Source organism: Lupinus angustifolius, chromosome LG04 (assembly GCF_001865875.1).
Source record: "Lupinus angustifolius cultivar Tanjil chromosome LG04, LupAngTanjil_v1.0, whole genome shotgun sequence".
In the NCBI taxonomy this organism is placed as follows: Eukaryota; Viridiplantae; Streptophyta; class Magnoliopsida; order Fabales; family Fabaceae; genus Lupinus; species Lupinus angustifolius.
The window spans coordinates 1,285,623-1,302,887 of NC_032012.1; the positions used below are offsets into that span (position 1 = coordinate 1,285,623).

General features: G+C 36.9%; 3 protein-coding genes across 3 annotated transcripts; 1 reads left to right on the forward strand and 2 right to left on the reverse strand.

Moving 5' to 3' along the window:
• On the forward strand, positions 203-2,934 carry LOC109345021 (fasciclin-like arabinogalactan protein 4). Its single transcript, XM_019583771.1, has 2 exons — positions 203-2,191; positions 2,750-2,934. Exon 1 carries the CDS (start codon positions 321-323, stop codon positions 1,623-1,625), a length of 1,305 nt encoding a protein of 434 aa, XP_019439316.1. The 5' UTR covers positions 203-320; the 3' UTR covers positions 1,626-2,191; positions 2,750-2,934.
• On the reverse strand, positions 5,710-10,664 carry LOC109345022 (general transcriptional corepressor trfA-like). Its single transcript, XM_019583773.1, has 8 exons — positions 10,556-10,664; positions 9,190-10,320; positions 8,789-8,907; positions 7,392-8,150; positions 6,705-7,182; positions 6,480-6,618; positions 6,136-6,229; positions 5,710-6,049 (listed from the first exon to the last, which is right to left on the reverse strand). Exons 2-8 carry the CDS (start codon positions 10,258-10,260, stop codon positions 5,932-5,934), a joined length of 2,778 nt encoding a protein of 925 aa, XP_019439318.1. The 5' UTR covers positions 10,261-10,320; positions 10,556-10,664; the 3' UTR covers positions 5,710-5,931.
• Positions 12,836-17,019, reverse strand: LOC109345023 (LRR receptor-like serine/threonine-protein kinase GSO1). The gene is made up of 2 exons (XM_019583774.1): positions 13,530-17,019; positions 12,836-13,438 (listed from the first exon to the last, which is right to left on the reverse strand). The coding sequence occupies exons 1-2, from the start codon at positions 16,954-16,956 to the stop codon at positions 13,071-13,073; spliced, it is 3,795 nt and encodes a 1,264-aa protein (XP_019439319.1). The 5' UTR covers positions 16,957-17,019; the 3' UTR covers positions 12,836-13,070.

Below are 17,265 nucleotides of genomic sequence, written 5' to 3' on the forward strand. Positions count from 1 at the left end.
TATATGCTATTTTGTCTATTTTAAAAAATATTTTTATAGAAAATGATACATGACATTTATCATAGATTTCACTGGCAAGATGAGATAACTTATCTTCTTATACTCCATTTAAGTAGAAGTGTTACATCATCATCATTTTATTTTTTGAGTACTTTCCTCTTCCTCTGGAGTACTAGACACCTACCACTCCACACTACCATCATCATTCACAGCTAAGCCTCACACTTCACTTGACTCTTCTCTGCTAAGAATAGAAATATAAGAAAAGATAATACAATCTGAGGTGAGATATCTTAGAACCCCAACAAAGTACATAGATAATGGGTTCTTGTCCCAACAATCTCCTCATTCCCCATATTACCCTCACTACATTCCTCTATTTCCTCCTCCTATCCCCACCACACCCCACCCTCTCCCTCTCCCTCAACATCACCGCCATCCTCTCCACCTTCCCCGACTTCTCCCACTTCACTTCCCTCCTCTCCGCCGCCACTCCACTCTCCTCCGACCTCTCCCACCGCACCTCCCTCTCTCTCCTCGCCGTCCCTAACTCCATCCTCGACTCCCCTTCCTCCCCTCTCATCACCCACCACATCACTCCCTCCGCCATCCCCGACATCCTCCGCTACCACCTCCTCCTCCAGTTCCTCTCCTGGTCCGACCTCCTCAACCTTCCTCCCTCCGGCAAACTCGTCACCACTCTCCTCCAAACTACTGGACGCGCCCCTAACAATCTAGGTTCCGTGAACATCACGCGCGATCCCGATTCCAACGTTATCTCTATTCACTCTCTTTCACCTTATTCTCCATCAAACGCTACCGTTTTATCACTGGTGAAAACGATTCCTTATAATATCACTATCTTTTCTATTAATTCCCTTCTTATCCCTTCTGGTTTCAATCTCATGACGTCAGAAACTCAACCTAATTTAGGTCTCAATATTACGAAAACGTTGATCGACGGTCACGATTTTAATGTGGCGGCGTCGCTGTTATCGGCTTCCGGTGTTGTTGAAGAATTCGAAGGCGATGAAGGCGGCGCCGGAATTACGATGTTTGTTCCCGTCGATGATGCTTTTGCCGATTTGCCACCGTCGGCGAGCCTTCAATCCTTACCGGCGGATAAGAAAGCTGTTGTGCTCAGGTTTCACGTTCTGCATTCCTATTACACTTTGGGATCATTGGAATCTATTGTGAACCCGGTTCAACCCACGCTCGCCACTGAAACCATGGGTGCTGGGAGTTTCACGCTCAACATTTCACGGCTCAATGGCTCCGTCGCCATCAACACCGGCGTTGTCCAAGCCACCGTGACTCAAACTGTTTTCGATCAGAATCCGGTTGCCATTTTCGGTGTTTCCAAGGTTCTTTTGCCGAGAGAGATATTCGGGAAGAGTATAGTCAGTAAGCCTGGTGGACTGGTTCAGGAAGCACCGCCGCCGGATGCTGATGCTGACACACTTTCGCCGGAGAATTCACCGGGATTCAATGGCCAACCGTCACACCTTTTGTCACCGCCGGGTTTTGGCCAAGAAGTTGGGTCCAAAGCTGCTAATGATGTTTATGGTTTCAAATCCTTTGTTGTTGTGGTTGTTTGCTGTATAGGATTGTATGTAGTGATATGACATTGTTTTGTTTTCTCTCTCTTGGTTATTATTTTGTGGGGGTTTTGTTTTAATTTTTTCTACCTTTTTTCGGTTAATTTCATTATTAGGTTGCAAATGCAACCCTCATGTTTTTTTTACAAAAAAATATATAAAAAATCTGAAATGTTAGTTGTGTTATTGAATATTGATCTTCATTAACTAGTGTTAGAAAGATGAACGCTTCTCTTAGATTTTTCTTTTTAATGCCTTTATATTTTGATGTGCAATGAATGCAGTCCAACATCTATGGGGCTTTGTATTATTTTAGTCATAATTTTCATTTTCACATTATTATGGTAAGTTTTGGCTGAGTACTTTAATAAACTTGACTCTCCTTTATTTGTTATCAAAACCTGTTCTATATATTAATACCTGCCGTTTGTGCTCAAGTTATCTTATGCTGACAGGGTGTGCCTTGCACCTTGCTGAATTACCACTTACTTAGGCTTCTATAGCTCTGTGCACACTTTTTTCGTTTTTACATGGATGCAATACAAGGGTATAGAGGAATGGCGGAGTTTGCAAAACTTGCTCGTTTTCACCAGGTATTTCCTTCATTATTATAATACAATTATGGATTTTATAATGGATGGAAACTTTTGTATTAACCTCTAATTTGGGGCATACATCTGAAAGTAATGTGACATTGTGCAAGTTAAACTGTAAATCTATTTGTAAGAACAAAGAAAGGTTTCTGAAATCAAACCTACCTGTTGTTACTATGGACTCTGAAAAGGGATCACATTTGATGTCAGCAATTTTGGAGTTGTAAGCCTATAATGTGCTGGAAGTACTGAATTGACTTGTAGCGTTTCTGACATGAGTTTTAGAATTTCTGGTTGCTGCTTTTTTATTTTATTTGTGATATTGTGCTGGTTCCCTAATCTCTATTATCCATAATGCTCTGGATTTTAAAATCGAAATAGATCAGTGAACTTGTGTGTTTGATCATTGTTTATGTAGAATCGACATGTTATGACATGAGAAACTGACTGATTATGTTATGCTGCTAGCTTTATGTGATTTCATGAACTGTATTGTTCTTTTTTATGACCAATACTTAATGAATTAGCTTATAATTTCATTATTTGCTATTTTGCAAGATTGTGGAACCTAGTACTAAAAGACTGGTGTGACTGTAGATTGTTGACTTTTAAAGCTTAAGAGAGTTTAAGTGCAAGATTGGTGCAAGTAAAAATAGAAATCATGGCGTTTTGCTTGCCCCTTATCCTTATTTGGATGGACATGTTTTAGTGCTGCTTATTCGATGTCTGTCTTTGCAAGAAGCTAAGGAGGTCTGTAGGCTTCTATAGTTTCAACCTTTTTTAACTCTCTTCTTAATTTTTGGTATAAAACCTGAATTTTGGTGTGTCTTGTTTGTCATGCTGAAGCTGAATGCCCTACCTTGATAGTGGTGATCACCATATGCCTCAGGCTTCTATGGCCATTGAATATTATTCTTCCGACTATGACTGTTGCCAGCAAGTATACAATAGATCATTTAGTTGTGTGGGTTGGTTTCAACTGAGTATGCATTTCTTTGATGTCATTGGTGCAAAACCCACTAATAAAATTTATCCCCTGCACGTGTGTAGACTGTAGACACACATTAGCATTTGGATGGATTCTGCCTCTATTCTTCATTTCTCAAGTGTGCATTACTTTGGAAGTTGAATTCATGAATGGCTACATGAACATAAGTTATAAAACTGTATCATGTTGTTTGCCTCTTCAACTACTAAAATCTTATTAACAGGACAATGTAGCTATTATTATATTGACGTTATAGCATTTTTGTTGTCTGATATACCCATCTGCATCGTATTTATGCACCAGGAGGTCCAGGACTGGTACATATGGTCCAGGTAAACTAGAGAAAATTACACTGACTGACCACACCGAGCGCACAACCAAGACATTTTTCTAAACTCCAACTACTTAGATATGCACAACAGTGGGTATGAAGAGCATGATATTGAGATAGAGACAGGAAGATTGAGTCTAACATCTGAATAGAACACTAGAATGATACTTGGCACGAGTGTAACCCCACTGTACGCACCATGTCTAGATCAACATTCTAGGCCTCTAGGAGTCTAGGGTATGTCATATAAAGATTCATATCCTTTTCAATTACAACAGCTAGTTTGACAACTTTTAGGAATAATGCCCTGTATATATGTAGATAGGCAAATGCTAACCCGTGCAGTTAATGTGTATTACCCAATAACTTCCCAAAAACTATGGGGGTGGGATGTATTTCTATTTGTGTATTCTTACTGTCAATCAAAACCAGGAAAATCTTATGTAGTTAGTATGAGAATGATAGTTACCATATGTTGTAAGATTTTCATTTCCATTTCCTTGGACCTTTTCTGGAAAGAGCATCCATTCATTTAAAATAACAGTCATTGCAAACCAAAATGTTGCACACAATTTATGATGACTGAATGGTTTACATATATTAAATGTTTAAAAAACTAATAACTCACTGTAATTTTCAATCAATAACTCAGTTATCCTTAACTGATATGTAGCAATGGTGTAAACATGAGTGAACATGAATAATTTGTTAAAATGAAGATATAGTTGTACATAATATGCAAAACCAGGACCCATGAGATTCTTGCTCAGTAGTTATGCCTCTATTATGAGCCCCCCTATCTTATTGTCATTTACTATGTCCTGTTTTTTCTTTGGGGGGCCATTGGAGACTCCTCAGCAAGCAAGTCTATCTGCTGCAGAGTTTCCTTCTTTATAGTTCAAGGACATGAGAACTTGAAGAAGCTTTGTTTGGGGATATATGTAGTCTTCAAGTAAAGTGAGTGGGTTGGCTGCCTCACTTGTTTATCTTATATATAGCTTTGAACAGTAGAGTGGAATCAGTTCCAATGATGAAATTTGTAGATGAAGCCAATCCTGCAGCTTTTAGGCCTTCTTTTGAAACCCAAAATTCAGCCTTCTTGTTGACAAACAAATTGATGTCATAAATTCAACCACTACTTCACCAAGAACTTCCTCCAGTTTTACTGTCCTCCATTATTCAATCTAATGTTCACCTTTAAGAAAATTAAAGGAGGTTGTTTTTGTTAAGATTTATTTATTTGTTTTTCTGTTTTAGAATAAATGTCAGTTATTAAGACTAAGTCTATAGGAATTGAGAGTGCTCTGTTTTAGTTGTTTAGTGGATACTGGATAGCTATTGTTTAGGAATATTTTACTGATAGTGGTTATTTTGTTATCTGCTGTAATGCCTATTTAAAAGGCCTATCTTAATGAATAAAATTCATCCCATTTTCAGTTTCAATTGGAAGTTAACAGTTTTGCTAATGTCTGGGGCGGTATCACAGTTGTGATCAGTGATTACCCAGTAATTGTGATGTAGTTATATATCTTGGTGATAACAAAACTTCAAACTTCAAAAATTTCACACCATAAATGGTCATTACAATGACTGCAACGCCTGCAATTGCAGTGGTTGCAAACACATCCTCAATTGGAATTCACAACAACCAGTTCTTCAGGTTTATGGCCTGTAACTTGATTCAATCATGAAAATGATTGGAAATTACTTTATCCCCTGTCCTCTAGACAATTTGCTTGCTTGTTTTTATTGTTTTCCACTTTTCCATATACTAACATTTAGATTTATGGAAAATTCAATTTAATCTTTTTGCCTGGTTTACTTAACCGTTAATGTTGTTTATACTTTCAAAAGAACTAACACTTTTGAAATTCTTTGAATGCCAACATTAAGAATAAAGAAAAGGATGTATTCACTGACGGCGTATCATTGACTTTTTAGAAAAAGTATTCCAAATGAATGGTGGATAATGTAGTACATGTGTATAAATCTTTACACTGACAGTATGTAGATTTTACACTCTCAAGACTATGGCTTGAAAAAAACAGACAAAATAATTGAGAACAATTGAATATCCAAAATTTACATATTTTCTTTGATTGTTTCACTTCTGATAAGGCACATGTTGCTATGTGGGTCTGTATTTTTTTATTTCATTTTTCACTCTTTGTAATAGAAAGACTAAGAGTAATACTGAACACATCATACAGAAATAAAAGAATGATTAGATTTAAAACTATCAAATGTACAAGGAAGGTCATCAAACACTTCTCTCCTAAAAAAATCATATACTTCAAAGTATATGTGAAAAAGGAGAAAATCATGTATGATGAATGATGTAAAATTGTTATCTTAGCAGATCACGAAGTTGCAGGATTAAGGGTATCCCTCTAGAGTGAGACTGTGTCCTCTGAGAAAGGCTTAAAAATCAACATACACTCGTACAACATCTACTATTTTAGCTCTACATATTGGACATTTTCCACTGTTCCATTGTAACTCATTTGCACACTTCAGACATGCACACATGTGTCCACACCTGCAATAAAGTTTGTGACAGCATGAGTGTTAATCTCTCCTCAGAAAATGGAAATAAATCATTTTCTTTCATTCAAAAACAAATACCTGTACAAAACTGAGTCCACTTTCATGTTATAGCAAATGCAGCAGTTGCCTTTAATTGGGGCCTTGTTATTTGACTTCTTTTCTTCCTTTTTGACTGCATGGTGTTTTATATAATACATTGCTTGACTAATGTTATTGAAAGGTAGATAAGAAAGGAAAGCAAGCATCAAAATAAAAAATAACAGTTTAATCTTCTAGGAATATATGTAGTAATGACTCTCTTTTCAAGTATTCTGGCATTTTCTAAGCTTATTGCAGAACCATAGATTTTTCATGATGCATGGACAGTTTTCTGGTATGAACCCACATTCACATAGTTAAAATGTAAAGAAATGAACACAAACCTGTGTTAACTTCTTGATTCTTGGATTGTTGTGCTTGCATCTGCATATCCGTGCAGGTCTTCATTGATTTCCTGAGCTCGGACATCTCATGATGAAGTTGCTCCATTTGACCTCTCAAATCATAGATGAGTTCCATTCCCTATAAGAACAACAGTTTCAGTCAAAACTAACATATTTAAGAACCTTGTGCTCATGTATCTCAAGGTAAAACTATAAAAGACTCACAATTGAATGATGATTAGTCGACGAAGAGTTTTGCCGACTATCCTGACAAAAAGACTGAGATTGAGAAGGTGGTGAGGATGTAGATGCAACTCTATCAAAATCATCACCGGTTTCATTGTCTATGTAACTCCATGTTGTCATATTAGTTGGTGATGAGGATCGACTAAAATAGTCACCAGCTTCATTATATGAATTACTGATCAAGGTCTCCCCCTCATGCTCCTCTTCCTTTTGTTCTTCTTCGTCTTCGTCATTTCTCCTCACTTCTTCCTCTTCTTTCTCCTCCGGTTGCTCTCTTTCATCTTCCCGAGGACTTCTTGCCAGATGCAAGTGTTCTTGTAAAATTGCGATCAACGCTTGATTGTCTTCCTCTTCATCTTGTCTATTGACTAAATGTGTTTGTGTTCCCCTATGACACTCCATCAATCTATCCATTCTATCGCGGAAGTCACTAGAAAGGAAAGATGACACTGTTCTTCTGCAAACATTATTACATTCAAATTAGTGGAATGTAGATAAAACAAATTTCCTTAGTGTCAAAATCACTTTGTGACTATTATCTTCAACTCAGACTTTGTTTCTCTTGGGTACTAATCATTTATTGTTAGATTATTCATTAAGAACATGTATTTGAGTTGCATTGACATTCATGGAACATAGAAGATTTTGTTTACAAAAAATCTATACCTTTCAAGGAGCTTACGTATATCTTCATTGTGAGACTCAGTGTCAAGCATTTCTCTATACCATTCTTGCCTGCGTTCTTCCCAGTAGCTCCTAGGTCGAGAAATTTCGCTGATCCAATCATAACTAGTTTCATCATAATTCTGACCAATACCCTCAACCTCTTCTGCTATCTCATCATAACAGCGTTCAGAAAAGTGCTGGTTACTTGTCTCTTCCTCCTCCTCTTCTGTCTGGTCGTAACCTGTTTCAGCCATAGTATACTGTTGGTTGCTTGTTTCTATCTTATCTTCCATCTTATTTACATTTGACTCATTCGTGGATGGAGTCGACTCAGTAATTTCTTGTGAGTCATTATCTTGAGCTGCAAGACATGTTTTCGGGTGTGTGGTGTCTGAATTTGGTCGAGCTTCTTCCTTATTATGATCTACACTAGTTTCAGAAACTGATTTTTGCTTGAATTCTGGAGAGCGATCGGCTATTTCTTGTGAGTCATTATCTTTAGCTTTAAGACATGTTTCTGGGTGTGTGGTGTCTGAATTTCGTCGAGCTTCTTCCTTATTATGTTCTACAGTAGTTTCAGAAACTGATTTTTGCTTGGATTCTGGAGAGCGAACAGCTGTGCTTTGAACAGTCAGGCTGCAAGTGTTTATGCTGAGGTGATTAGTGGTGGGAGAGGCATCAAATTGTATAGGACTTCTTGACTCAGCTACTTCTGTCTGCCCTGTAGTTCTATTATCAGCCCCAGTGCGAAATCTTTCCCTGCATATTATAAAAACCTTTCATTTGATATCATATATGGGAACTTAATTTTGATGATTTTTTCGGCTTTCGTGCACGAGGCTTCCACCTAGTGGAGTTTGGGGAGGGTAGATGTACATAACCTTACCCTCGCCTAGTGAAGAGTTTCAGGATTTGAAACCATGACCTTCAAATCACAAGACAGACAAATTTACCTTTATGTAGGTACATAGAATAAATGCAACACAAAATGTTGATGGTGCACTTAAAGAAACAAATTTTCTTGAAACAATAACCAGGTACAAAAGGAAATACTTGACCCTACTGTGCCTTTAAATTATAGTCTTCAACTTTTCATGATTTTACTTCCTAAATTTCACTATGTGGGATGTAATTTCATAGTTTCAAACAAATAGATAGTCCATGAATGATATATATGCACAATGATGAACTCATACAACTTATTCATATTCAATGCAATTGCCTCTACCTTGAGATACCAAAACATTCATTTTCCTTTTCAAACGAATAGCAAAGTTAAATCAAAGATGTGGCAATCACACTGACAAAAAACTATTTGGAGCCTTTTGCGACAAGTAAGTTCATTGTCACCAATTGGAAAGTGAATAAGTTGGCACTTGATATGAAAATTATCCAACCTTAGTTGCATAATTGCAGATCCTTGTGGTTGTCTGTTCACTTCAGATGCTGTTGATTTCGGGGGAGATTCATTATTAGCCGCTACCCCACGTTGCAACAATCTAAGCCGGAGCACTGCCTGCATTCATTCATAGTGAGAAATGAATTGTAAACTTGTGATCAATACACAAAAAAAGAAAGTAAGGCATACCAAAACCGGATAAACCATGATAAAGTTCTTTAGGTACCTGTAGGGCTGTTCTCCGATAAAAATCTATCATATATCTATGTAGTATGTACTACTCTTTAAACTTCATATACGAAAACTGCGACAATGTTGCTAAGAAGCAATATAACAACACCACAAGAACATAAAGAACAACCAAGGTTTGTCCGGAAAAAAAAATTCACCCCATCTCACCTGAATACGACCTCTTTGTGCGAACTTGGAAACTGCTCCACGCTCTGCTAGATTTTTGAGCTCCCCATACCTGTCTTGCTCTAACTGCATAAGCAAATCATGGAATGCTTGGCGCCCTCTAATCCTTGGCAAACAAGTAATATGTGGAAGAAACGCTTTATTCTCTAAAGGGTCTGGCGCGGAACCACAGTCACGTTCTCTAGAAGGAGAACATGTCAAACTGCTACTCCATCCCTCATTGTCATTTTCCTCACCAGTTGAATGTGATGGACTCTGACCTTGCTTTGTAGAGGTGAGCCTTTTGATTATGTCTGCAACACTAACCCTGTCGCTTTCGACTGACTCCAATGAAGAGAACCTTGATTTTGGCGAACATTGATTGCTCATTCCCATCTTATCAAATTCCCAATCAGGAAAAGGTTCTTCATTTCCTGGTGGTTCATGATCAGAAGAAGAAGTGGAAGAAGAAGCAGAGGATTCCTCTGCTTCTGAACCTCCTCTGTTTTGTTCTTTCAATAATGCATTGGTAGAGTTTGGTGTGGTTGATTTAGATCCATTGGGTTTGTTTAGCCTCATCTCCCACATCTGAACAAGAGATGAAGCACCAAGAGCTGAGGTTCCAGAAGAAACATCATCATTGCTAGAATTACTATATGTCCTTTGAAGCATGTCATTGTTGTTGTTTGAATTTGGCATTGCCAACAACTCTGCTTCATTTTCCAATGTTGACACCATTTCTCGGGCATGTTTCGCAGCCCATCGATCGAGAAGCCGCGAGTGTCTTGGGCTGACCAACGAAGCCAGAGAATATTCATCCTTCTCCTTGTTATTGTTGTGATTGCTTCCCGTGAAACAAAAGCTACCAATATTATTGTTCTTAGAAGCTTTGAAAGCATTGTTATTGTTCTCATCCGTTGTCGAGTCAGTGGACATGTTAAGGTGGTCGATGACAAAATTCTTCATTCTGTTTTTGAAAACATTGCTTTCCCGACACCCATCCCGATGGTTGCGGTCCCTAAGAACGCAACCAAAAGGTGAAGAGGAAGCGATATCAACTGTAGAAGATGCCATGTTTCTTCCTCTCGGTCTTGGTTTGCTCAAACAACCTTGTTCAAGAGGGTGTGTGCAAACCTGAAATAAGAGGAACCCATTTCAGGATAACGTGTAGAGATATTGAAAACATTATAACCTTCCGAAAATCTTCACCAAAGACATATCTTCTTTCAAAATTCTGAAAGCCTCAAAAGACAGAGGATAAACAGAACAAAAAAACAAAGGAGGAGAAAATGAAGGAGAAAATATCGTTCTGACACAAAAATAATGGAATAGTTTAAGCCATATAAATGATGAAAAAAATCACCCTTACCTCATTTCCATTTTCATTCCCTATATTTAGAGCTATGTTGTGTAATGGATATGAACAAATATAGATAGAGGGAAAAATAAGATAAGTTTTTTTCTCTATTTTTGTGCTCACTTTAATATAGTTATTTTTCCTTTCATTTGTTTAATTTGGAAGAGAAGGGTGTGGAGGAGAATGGAGAAAATAGTTTTTGGTTGTTTTTTTAGTGAGAGAAAGAAATAAATGTGTGAGGTTATGAGAAGAATAGTGCAATGTAACACACAAAAATATGATGAAAATAGAGGAACTATGAGTGGTGATATAAATGAATGAAATAGTGAAACGTTGGGTTTGAACCGTTGAAATTGTAGGGTCATTAAGTAACATGGACATAAATGTTAAAGCTTAAGAGAGAGTGAAATGAAATAGATCCAACTCAGAGAGAGCGTGTTTTTGTATAATGTTATTATTATCACTAAATATATATCACCCTCTTGTCTTTTATGTGGTTGCCAAAAAATAAACCTTATTATTGTTATTTATTCTCTAAAGTCTAAACTATATTTATTAAATTGCATACCTACAAGATATTGGTCTAGTAATGTAAGGCTCATCAGAATAATTAAAATATCAAATGTTCAATTCTTGAAAATAACACTGATTGGAATGACAATTATACAAGTTAAAAGAGATTAGTTCTGACTGAAATGTGAAAAGGTACCAAAAATATTCATTCAATTGCATGCACGTTAGGGACACTTTCATTTTCATGCACACAAATTTAAGATTGGATGTCCTTGTTGATGTACGGACATTTTTAGTAAGTAATCCCTAAGTGCATAGGGAACAACTGAGTCACGAAACATACTCTAGCCCGATTCAACTACCAACTTAAAAATAAAAAGGGCCTCTCTCTTATGTCATCATAATTTGGTAAATCTAGTGACTTATATCTTAACAGCTAGAACTTTTAAGTTCTTTTACATCATTTTAAATTTATCAGTTAATTCACAATTATTAGTTGAATACTCGTAAACTATCTGAAAAAAACCAACAAAGTGCTGGTCTAGTGATTAAGACCCTACTAGATCCTAGGATAATAAAGATTAAAAGTTCGATTCTTGAAAACGACACTTGTTGAGAGGGACAACCACATACCTCAAAAATGATTAGTTCATTGAGGAAAACTTGTATGAATACACATGTAACCTGTCACATTTGAAGACAATTACATTTTATGGTTTTTGATACTTTCATTTAAGATTAAATTTAATTAGAATTAAAATATTAATGTGTTGTCAAGATCTTGTTGGTTGTTCCTATATGGTTTCGTCTTCATACAAGTTTTTCTCTAGTTCCTTACCCGAAAAGGTTAAGGGATATCTTTGATAATTCGAAAAAAATATATTTGAAAGATTATAAGCTAGGGCTTAGCTCTTAGACTTGGATCTCTTCCCCGTTTTATAGTATTTTTATTATTTCCAATGCACCAAAAAAATACACACTTTGAGTTCAATCAGCTAGATAATATTTGGCACATGGCCTCTTTACATTCAACTAGTTTTTCAATCTTAAGTTTGCCCTTTATACCTCAATTTTGATTTCTTCAGTTGGCATTTCAAACACACCCATATTGCATTTCAAAATGTCGATCCTAGGTTGTGCTTTCATGATTTCGGTCGATTAAATACACCCCTATTCATTATTACAACCGTACTGAGTTATTGTATGTTACTGTTAGAAGTTATTAAGTGCACCTCTATCTTTATGAATAAGAATATGTTAGGTGAGAAATATCTTTCACCTCCTTACTACCATTTCAAATTTCAATGGTTGATTATGTATATTTTAAAATTTAGTCAGACTTTAAGTTGAGTTTTGATTTTGAGCTTTCATTTTCAGTAGAAGGTTTGTTGAAACAAAGTTTAGTGACACAATTTGGCAAATTAGCAAAAATGTTTGTTGTCCAACAAATTAATTCAAATAAAGTTCAAGAGTGGTTAATTTGTTGGACAATTACAAATAATTTTTCATTCTTTTTATCCGATAGAAAACAAAGGTTTCTAAAATTTAATATTTGGTTGAGGAAAATTACTATACCAAAACTCTCTTTAGGGCATACCAAAAGAAGTAGACATGAGAACATGAATTAAGTTATGTATTCATATCCTTGTTTTATTATGCGTAAGAATCATAAAAAGTATTAGAGTACTAAAATATTAAGTTATTTGTTTATATCCTTGTTTTATTATGGGAAACAATCAAGATCCTTAAACAACCTTAATCTTCATAACTCAACTACTCAAATTAAACAATTTCACCAATCCAAAAGATCAAGAAATAGAGAAGTTTGGTGGAATGAAAACATGCTATCAAAATACTAAAATTACTCAAATGAAACCATAAAGAGTATTTATGATAAACCATTGAAAAGCAATGGTATGTGCTAACATTTTGGATATTAATTATATAACATTCTAACACTTAAACAACACCATGCCTTCATTTCAATTCAATCCATTGGAAACAAACTCAGTTGTTAGTTATGATCCAACTTCATCTTCTCAAAGTCCACCCTTTTGTTTTTGAGTACATGCTGAAGAAGATCACATACTTGTCGCGACGATGGCCTCTCCTGTGGTATGGTTTTGGTGCATTGCATGGCTATCTCAAGAACTTGAAATGCAGCAAACTCTTCAGCAGGTAAAAGAGGTTTCAGCTCGGGATCTATCAATTCGTCGCGGGCAGCGCCATGCATATGAATATGCGTCTCCGCCCATCTCATCATGTCCATATCTCCTACGAAAGCAGCATCAGTTGGCATTTTCCCACAAACTAGTTCCATAAACACAATTCCCATGCTGTAAACATCACTTTTTTCTGTTGCCTTCATTGAGTATGCAAATTCTGAAAATAAGAGCCAATGATAACCAAGTTAGTCAAATGTATCATAACATTTAAAGTAGAAAATTTGAGAACTAGAAAATATGATAATTACCGGGGGCTATGTAACCGTAAGATCCAGCAAAACAAGAATTAGACTCAGTATTAGAGTCAGAATTCTCAATGAGTGCTTTAGCCAACCCAAAATCTCCCAAGTGTGCATCCATTTTGGAATCTAGCAATAAGTTGCTGGATTTGATGTCCCTGTGAATGATCTTCGGCACGCAATCATGATGAAGGTACTCAACTCCATGAGCTAACCCCACAGCAATTTTGAACCTTGTGTCCCAATCAAGGCTTCCCTTTGCTATAGGTTTTCCATGTAGCCAATCCCATACACTCCCATTCTCCATATACTCATAAATCAAGAGATTGCAGCCTGTTCCTTTGTTTCTGTTTCGACAACAACCTATTAGTTTTACCAAATGTCTATGCCTAATTTTCCCCAAAGTCTTGATTTCTCTGATGAAACTTTTGTTCAAAAGATAATCATCTTTCCGTGAAATCTTCTTGACGGCCACAGTCTCTCCGGTGTGCAACTCAGCTCTATAGACAGTACCCGAACCTCCTGAACCAATTATGAAGTCATCACTTAGATTGTTTGTAGCAGCCATGATATCCTCCCACCTGAAATCTCTCCTTCCACCAGCATTTAGTAGGAACAGCGATCTTTTCTTCGCTTGTGAGGACGAGGATGAGTAAACACAATTCACTTCACTGCTTTTCCTGAAGAAGAGTTGCTTGTTTTTCAAGGAAAGTCTCACCACAAGTACTATTAGTGCAATTACAGCTAAAGTTGAAATGACAGACACTATGGCTACTGATGACTCCCGTGAAGCAGATAGGTTATGAGCATCATCATGGTTGCAGCGCCCAAGAGAGGCTCCACAAAGATGTTGGTTCCCTGCGAAAGCCTCGTATGGCCAGCGAGAAAACTGCTTATCCAATTCGCCTTGGAAGTTGTTGTAAGAGATATTAAGCTTTTCCAAGCTACTCATTTCATCAACTAGTATAGGAGGGACTTCTCCAGAAAGTTGATTGTGGGAAAGATCAAGTGATTCCAATTTTGAAAGCAACCCAAGTGAAGATGGGATATAACCAGAGAGATTATTGTAACTGAGGTCTAAAAGGCTTTGGAGATTTTGAAGATTTCCAATCTCAAATGGGATTTGACCATCAAATCTATTCTTAGCTAGCTTCAAGTCATAAAGCTTGCTCAATTTACCAATGGAAGGAGGGATTTTTCCAGAGAAACCATTATGGTCAAGTTTGAGGACATTAAGGGATGCAAGATCGCCGATTTCACCAGGGATACTTCCATTAAGAGAATTGTCATTCAGGGACAGGACTAGCAATTTGGAACATTTAAATATGCTTGGTGGAATAGGCCCAGAAAACTGATTAAATGAGAGTTTAAGCTCTTCCAAATGAGGCAAACTTCCTAGCCATGAAGGTATGCTTCCGGATAGAAGATTATTGTTTAAATCAATGGTGGAAAGTTTATTACACAAAGAAAGCTCAACAGGTAACGGTCCGGTGAGTGAATTACCAGAGAGATCCAACAATGATAATTCAGTGATATTCCCCAATGTCTTCGGAATCTCACCAGAAAATTTGTTGTTACCTAATCTTAGCCTCTGAAGGGAGGGTGAGTTCCCAAATAGATAAGGAATTTCACTGCTAAATGCATTATCTGTGACATCAAAAGACTGAATAGACAAAGAACTAGACAGAGGAGCCAAGCTACCACTTAGTCTATTCTTTCCAATATTCACAAAGACAAGGTTCGCTAAATTCGCGAGTTGGCGCGGAAGGTTACCTTCAAGAGAATTGTTAAAGAGTATGAACTGCTCCAATGATCTGAGAAATCCAAATGTTGCAGGAATTCCACCTGAAAGCTGATTACCTTCTAAATCAAGAACAGTAAGTTTATGACAATTACCAAGAGTAGCTGGAATATGACCAACAAGCTCATTATTCTTAAGATGAAGAAAGTTCAACTCTTTCAACCTCCCAATAGTAATAGGAATTCCACCACTTAAATGGTTTCCATAAAGATCAAGCATTTGCAATCTAGAACAATTACCAATCTCCACAGGTATTGACCCTGATAACTGATTTCTATAAAGATTCAATTTTTCCAAATTCCCAAGCATCCCAACCTCTCTAGGAATAACACCATTGAAATTGTTAAAATACAATGCAAGTGTTTGCAAGTTAGTGAGGTTCTTTATGAAAGGAGATATTGAACCAACCAAGGTGTTGTTATAAAGCAATAGATCAGTTAATTCATGCAAACCATAAATCTCAACAGGGATTGATCCATTGAGAGAATTGTCAGATAAAACAAGTTGTTTCAGTGATTTGCATTGACCCAATTCAGATGGAATTTCACCATGAAGTCCATTTCCTGCAATCATCAATTGTTCCAAACTTGTTGCATTGGCACATAGTTTACTTGGAATTTTCCCATAGAGTGGATTATAAGAAAGAATCAAACTTTGTAACCAACTCATATCACCAAACTCTTCTGGAACACTTCCACTAAGCATGTTCATGGACAAATCAAGAAATTGAAGCTTACCCATTTGAGCTAAAAACTTTGGTATATGACCCACAAGCTTGTTTCCCATTAAATTTAGATAAATGAGTTCACTCAGTTTACTGAGTTGACTCGGAATCTCACCTGAAATGCTGTTGTTGGCAAGGTTGAGGATTTGGAGATTACTGAGTTGACTCAGTTCACTCGGGATTGAACCATTGAGTGTGTTGTGAGCAGCTGAGAGTGATATGATGCTTGAGCAGTTCCCTAACTCGGCTGGAATCGGTCCCACCAAGTGATTGTCTTGAAGATTCAATGTCTCTAACTCACTGAGTTGACCGAGTTGAGTTGGAATCAACCCAGTGAGTTTACATTTGGCCAATCCAAGGGTGACAAGGTTAACGAGATTCCCAAGGGAAACGGGAATCACACCAGTGAGTTCATTGTCACCGAGTTTCATGACTCGGAGACTCAGTAACGAGCCTAACTCAGTGGGAATGTTACCGGTAAGTTGGTTAGAGTTGAGAATGAGAGATTGCAATGAAGTGAGGTTGGAAAGTGTAGTTGGAATTGGATCGTTGAGATTGTTCAAAGATAAATCAAGGGTCAGTAAATTTTGCAAACGACCGAGTGATGGTGATATTGACCCAGTGAGTGACGAGTCAGAAAGGTTGAGTCCAACAACTGCATGCACCGAGTCATGCAAAAACTCTTCGCATGTTACACCTCTCCAACTACAATAATCTTCGTTTTTCTCTAACCAATCACTCAAAACATTTTCTGGGTCTGAAACAAACGATGATTTCACTTCCAAAAGCACTCTCAGAGTTCCTTCATTGTCTAAGATGCTTTCATAGCTATGAACACTTGATATAAGTGAAAAGCAAAAGAAAAACACTAACACAAGTGAAAACATTGAAACCCTCATTCTTGGTTCCATTTGAAGTTTGTGTGTGTATTACAAGTGATGCTTCTTAAACTTCTTACAAATTGTTGTTTTTATCATTGGTGAGATACATGGACAAAGATTAACTGTACATCATTCTCTATCATAAGTCAATCAATACGTTACATTTTATTTTTTAAATTAAATTTTCTTTTATTTATATAATAATATATAATTGGTTCGGGATGAGAAATGTGACATAGTTGGAGACAAGTTGAAAATTATTGAGGTAGTTGTAGCTAAATTCTTGGATTGTGAGAAGTTAGCAGAAAAGAGAAATAATGTGCATGGGGAAGCTATATC

Coding starts and splice junctions, on each gene's coding strand:
- LOC109345023 (XM_019583774.1), bottom strand. CDS start 16,956: ATGGAACCAAGAATGAGGGTTTCAATGTTTTCACTTGTGTTAGTGTTT. Junction 13,439..13,529: donor TTACGGTTACATAGCCCCCG/GTAATTATCATA, acceptor TCTTATTTTCAG/AATTTGCATACTCAATGAAG.
- LOC109345021 (XM_019583771.1), top strand. CDS start 321: ATGGGTTCTTGTCCCAACAATCTCCTCATTCCCCATATTACCCTCACT.
- LOC109345022 (XM_019583773.1), bottom strand. CDS start 10,260: ATGGCATCTTCTACAGTTGATATCGCTTCCTCTTCACCTTTTGGTTGC. Junction 6,230..6,479: donor GAATCAAGAAGTTAACACAG/GTTTGTGTTCAT, acceptor AACACCATGCAG/TCAAAAAGGAAGAAAAGAAG. Junction 6,050..6,135: donor GTGGACTCAGTTTTGTACAG/GTATTTGTTTTT, acceptor ACTTTATTGCAG/GTGTGGACACATGTGTGCAT.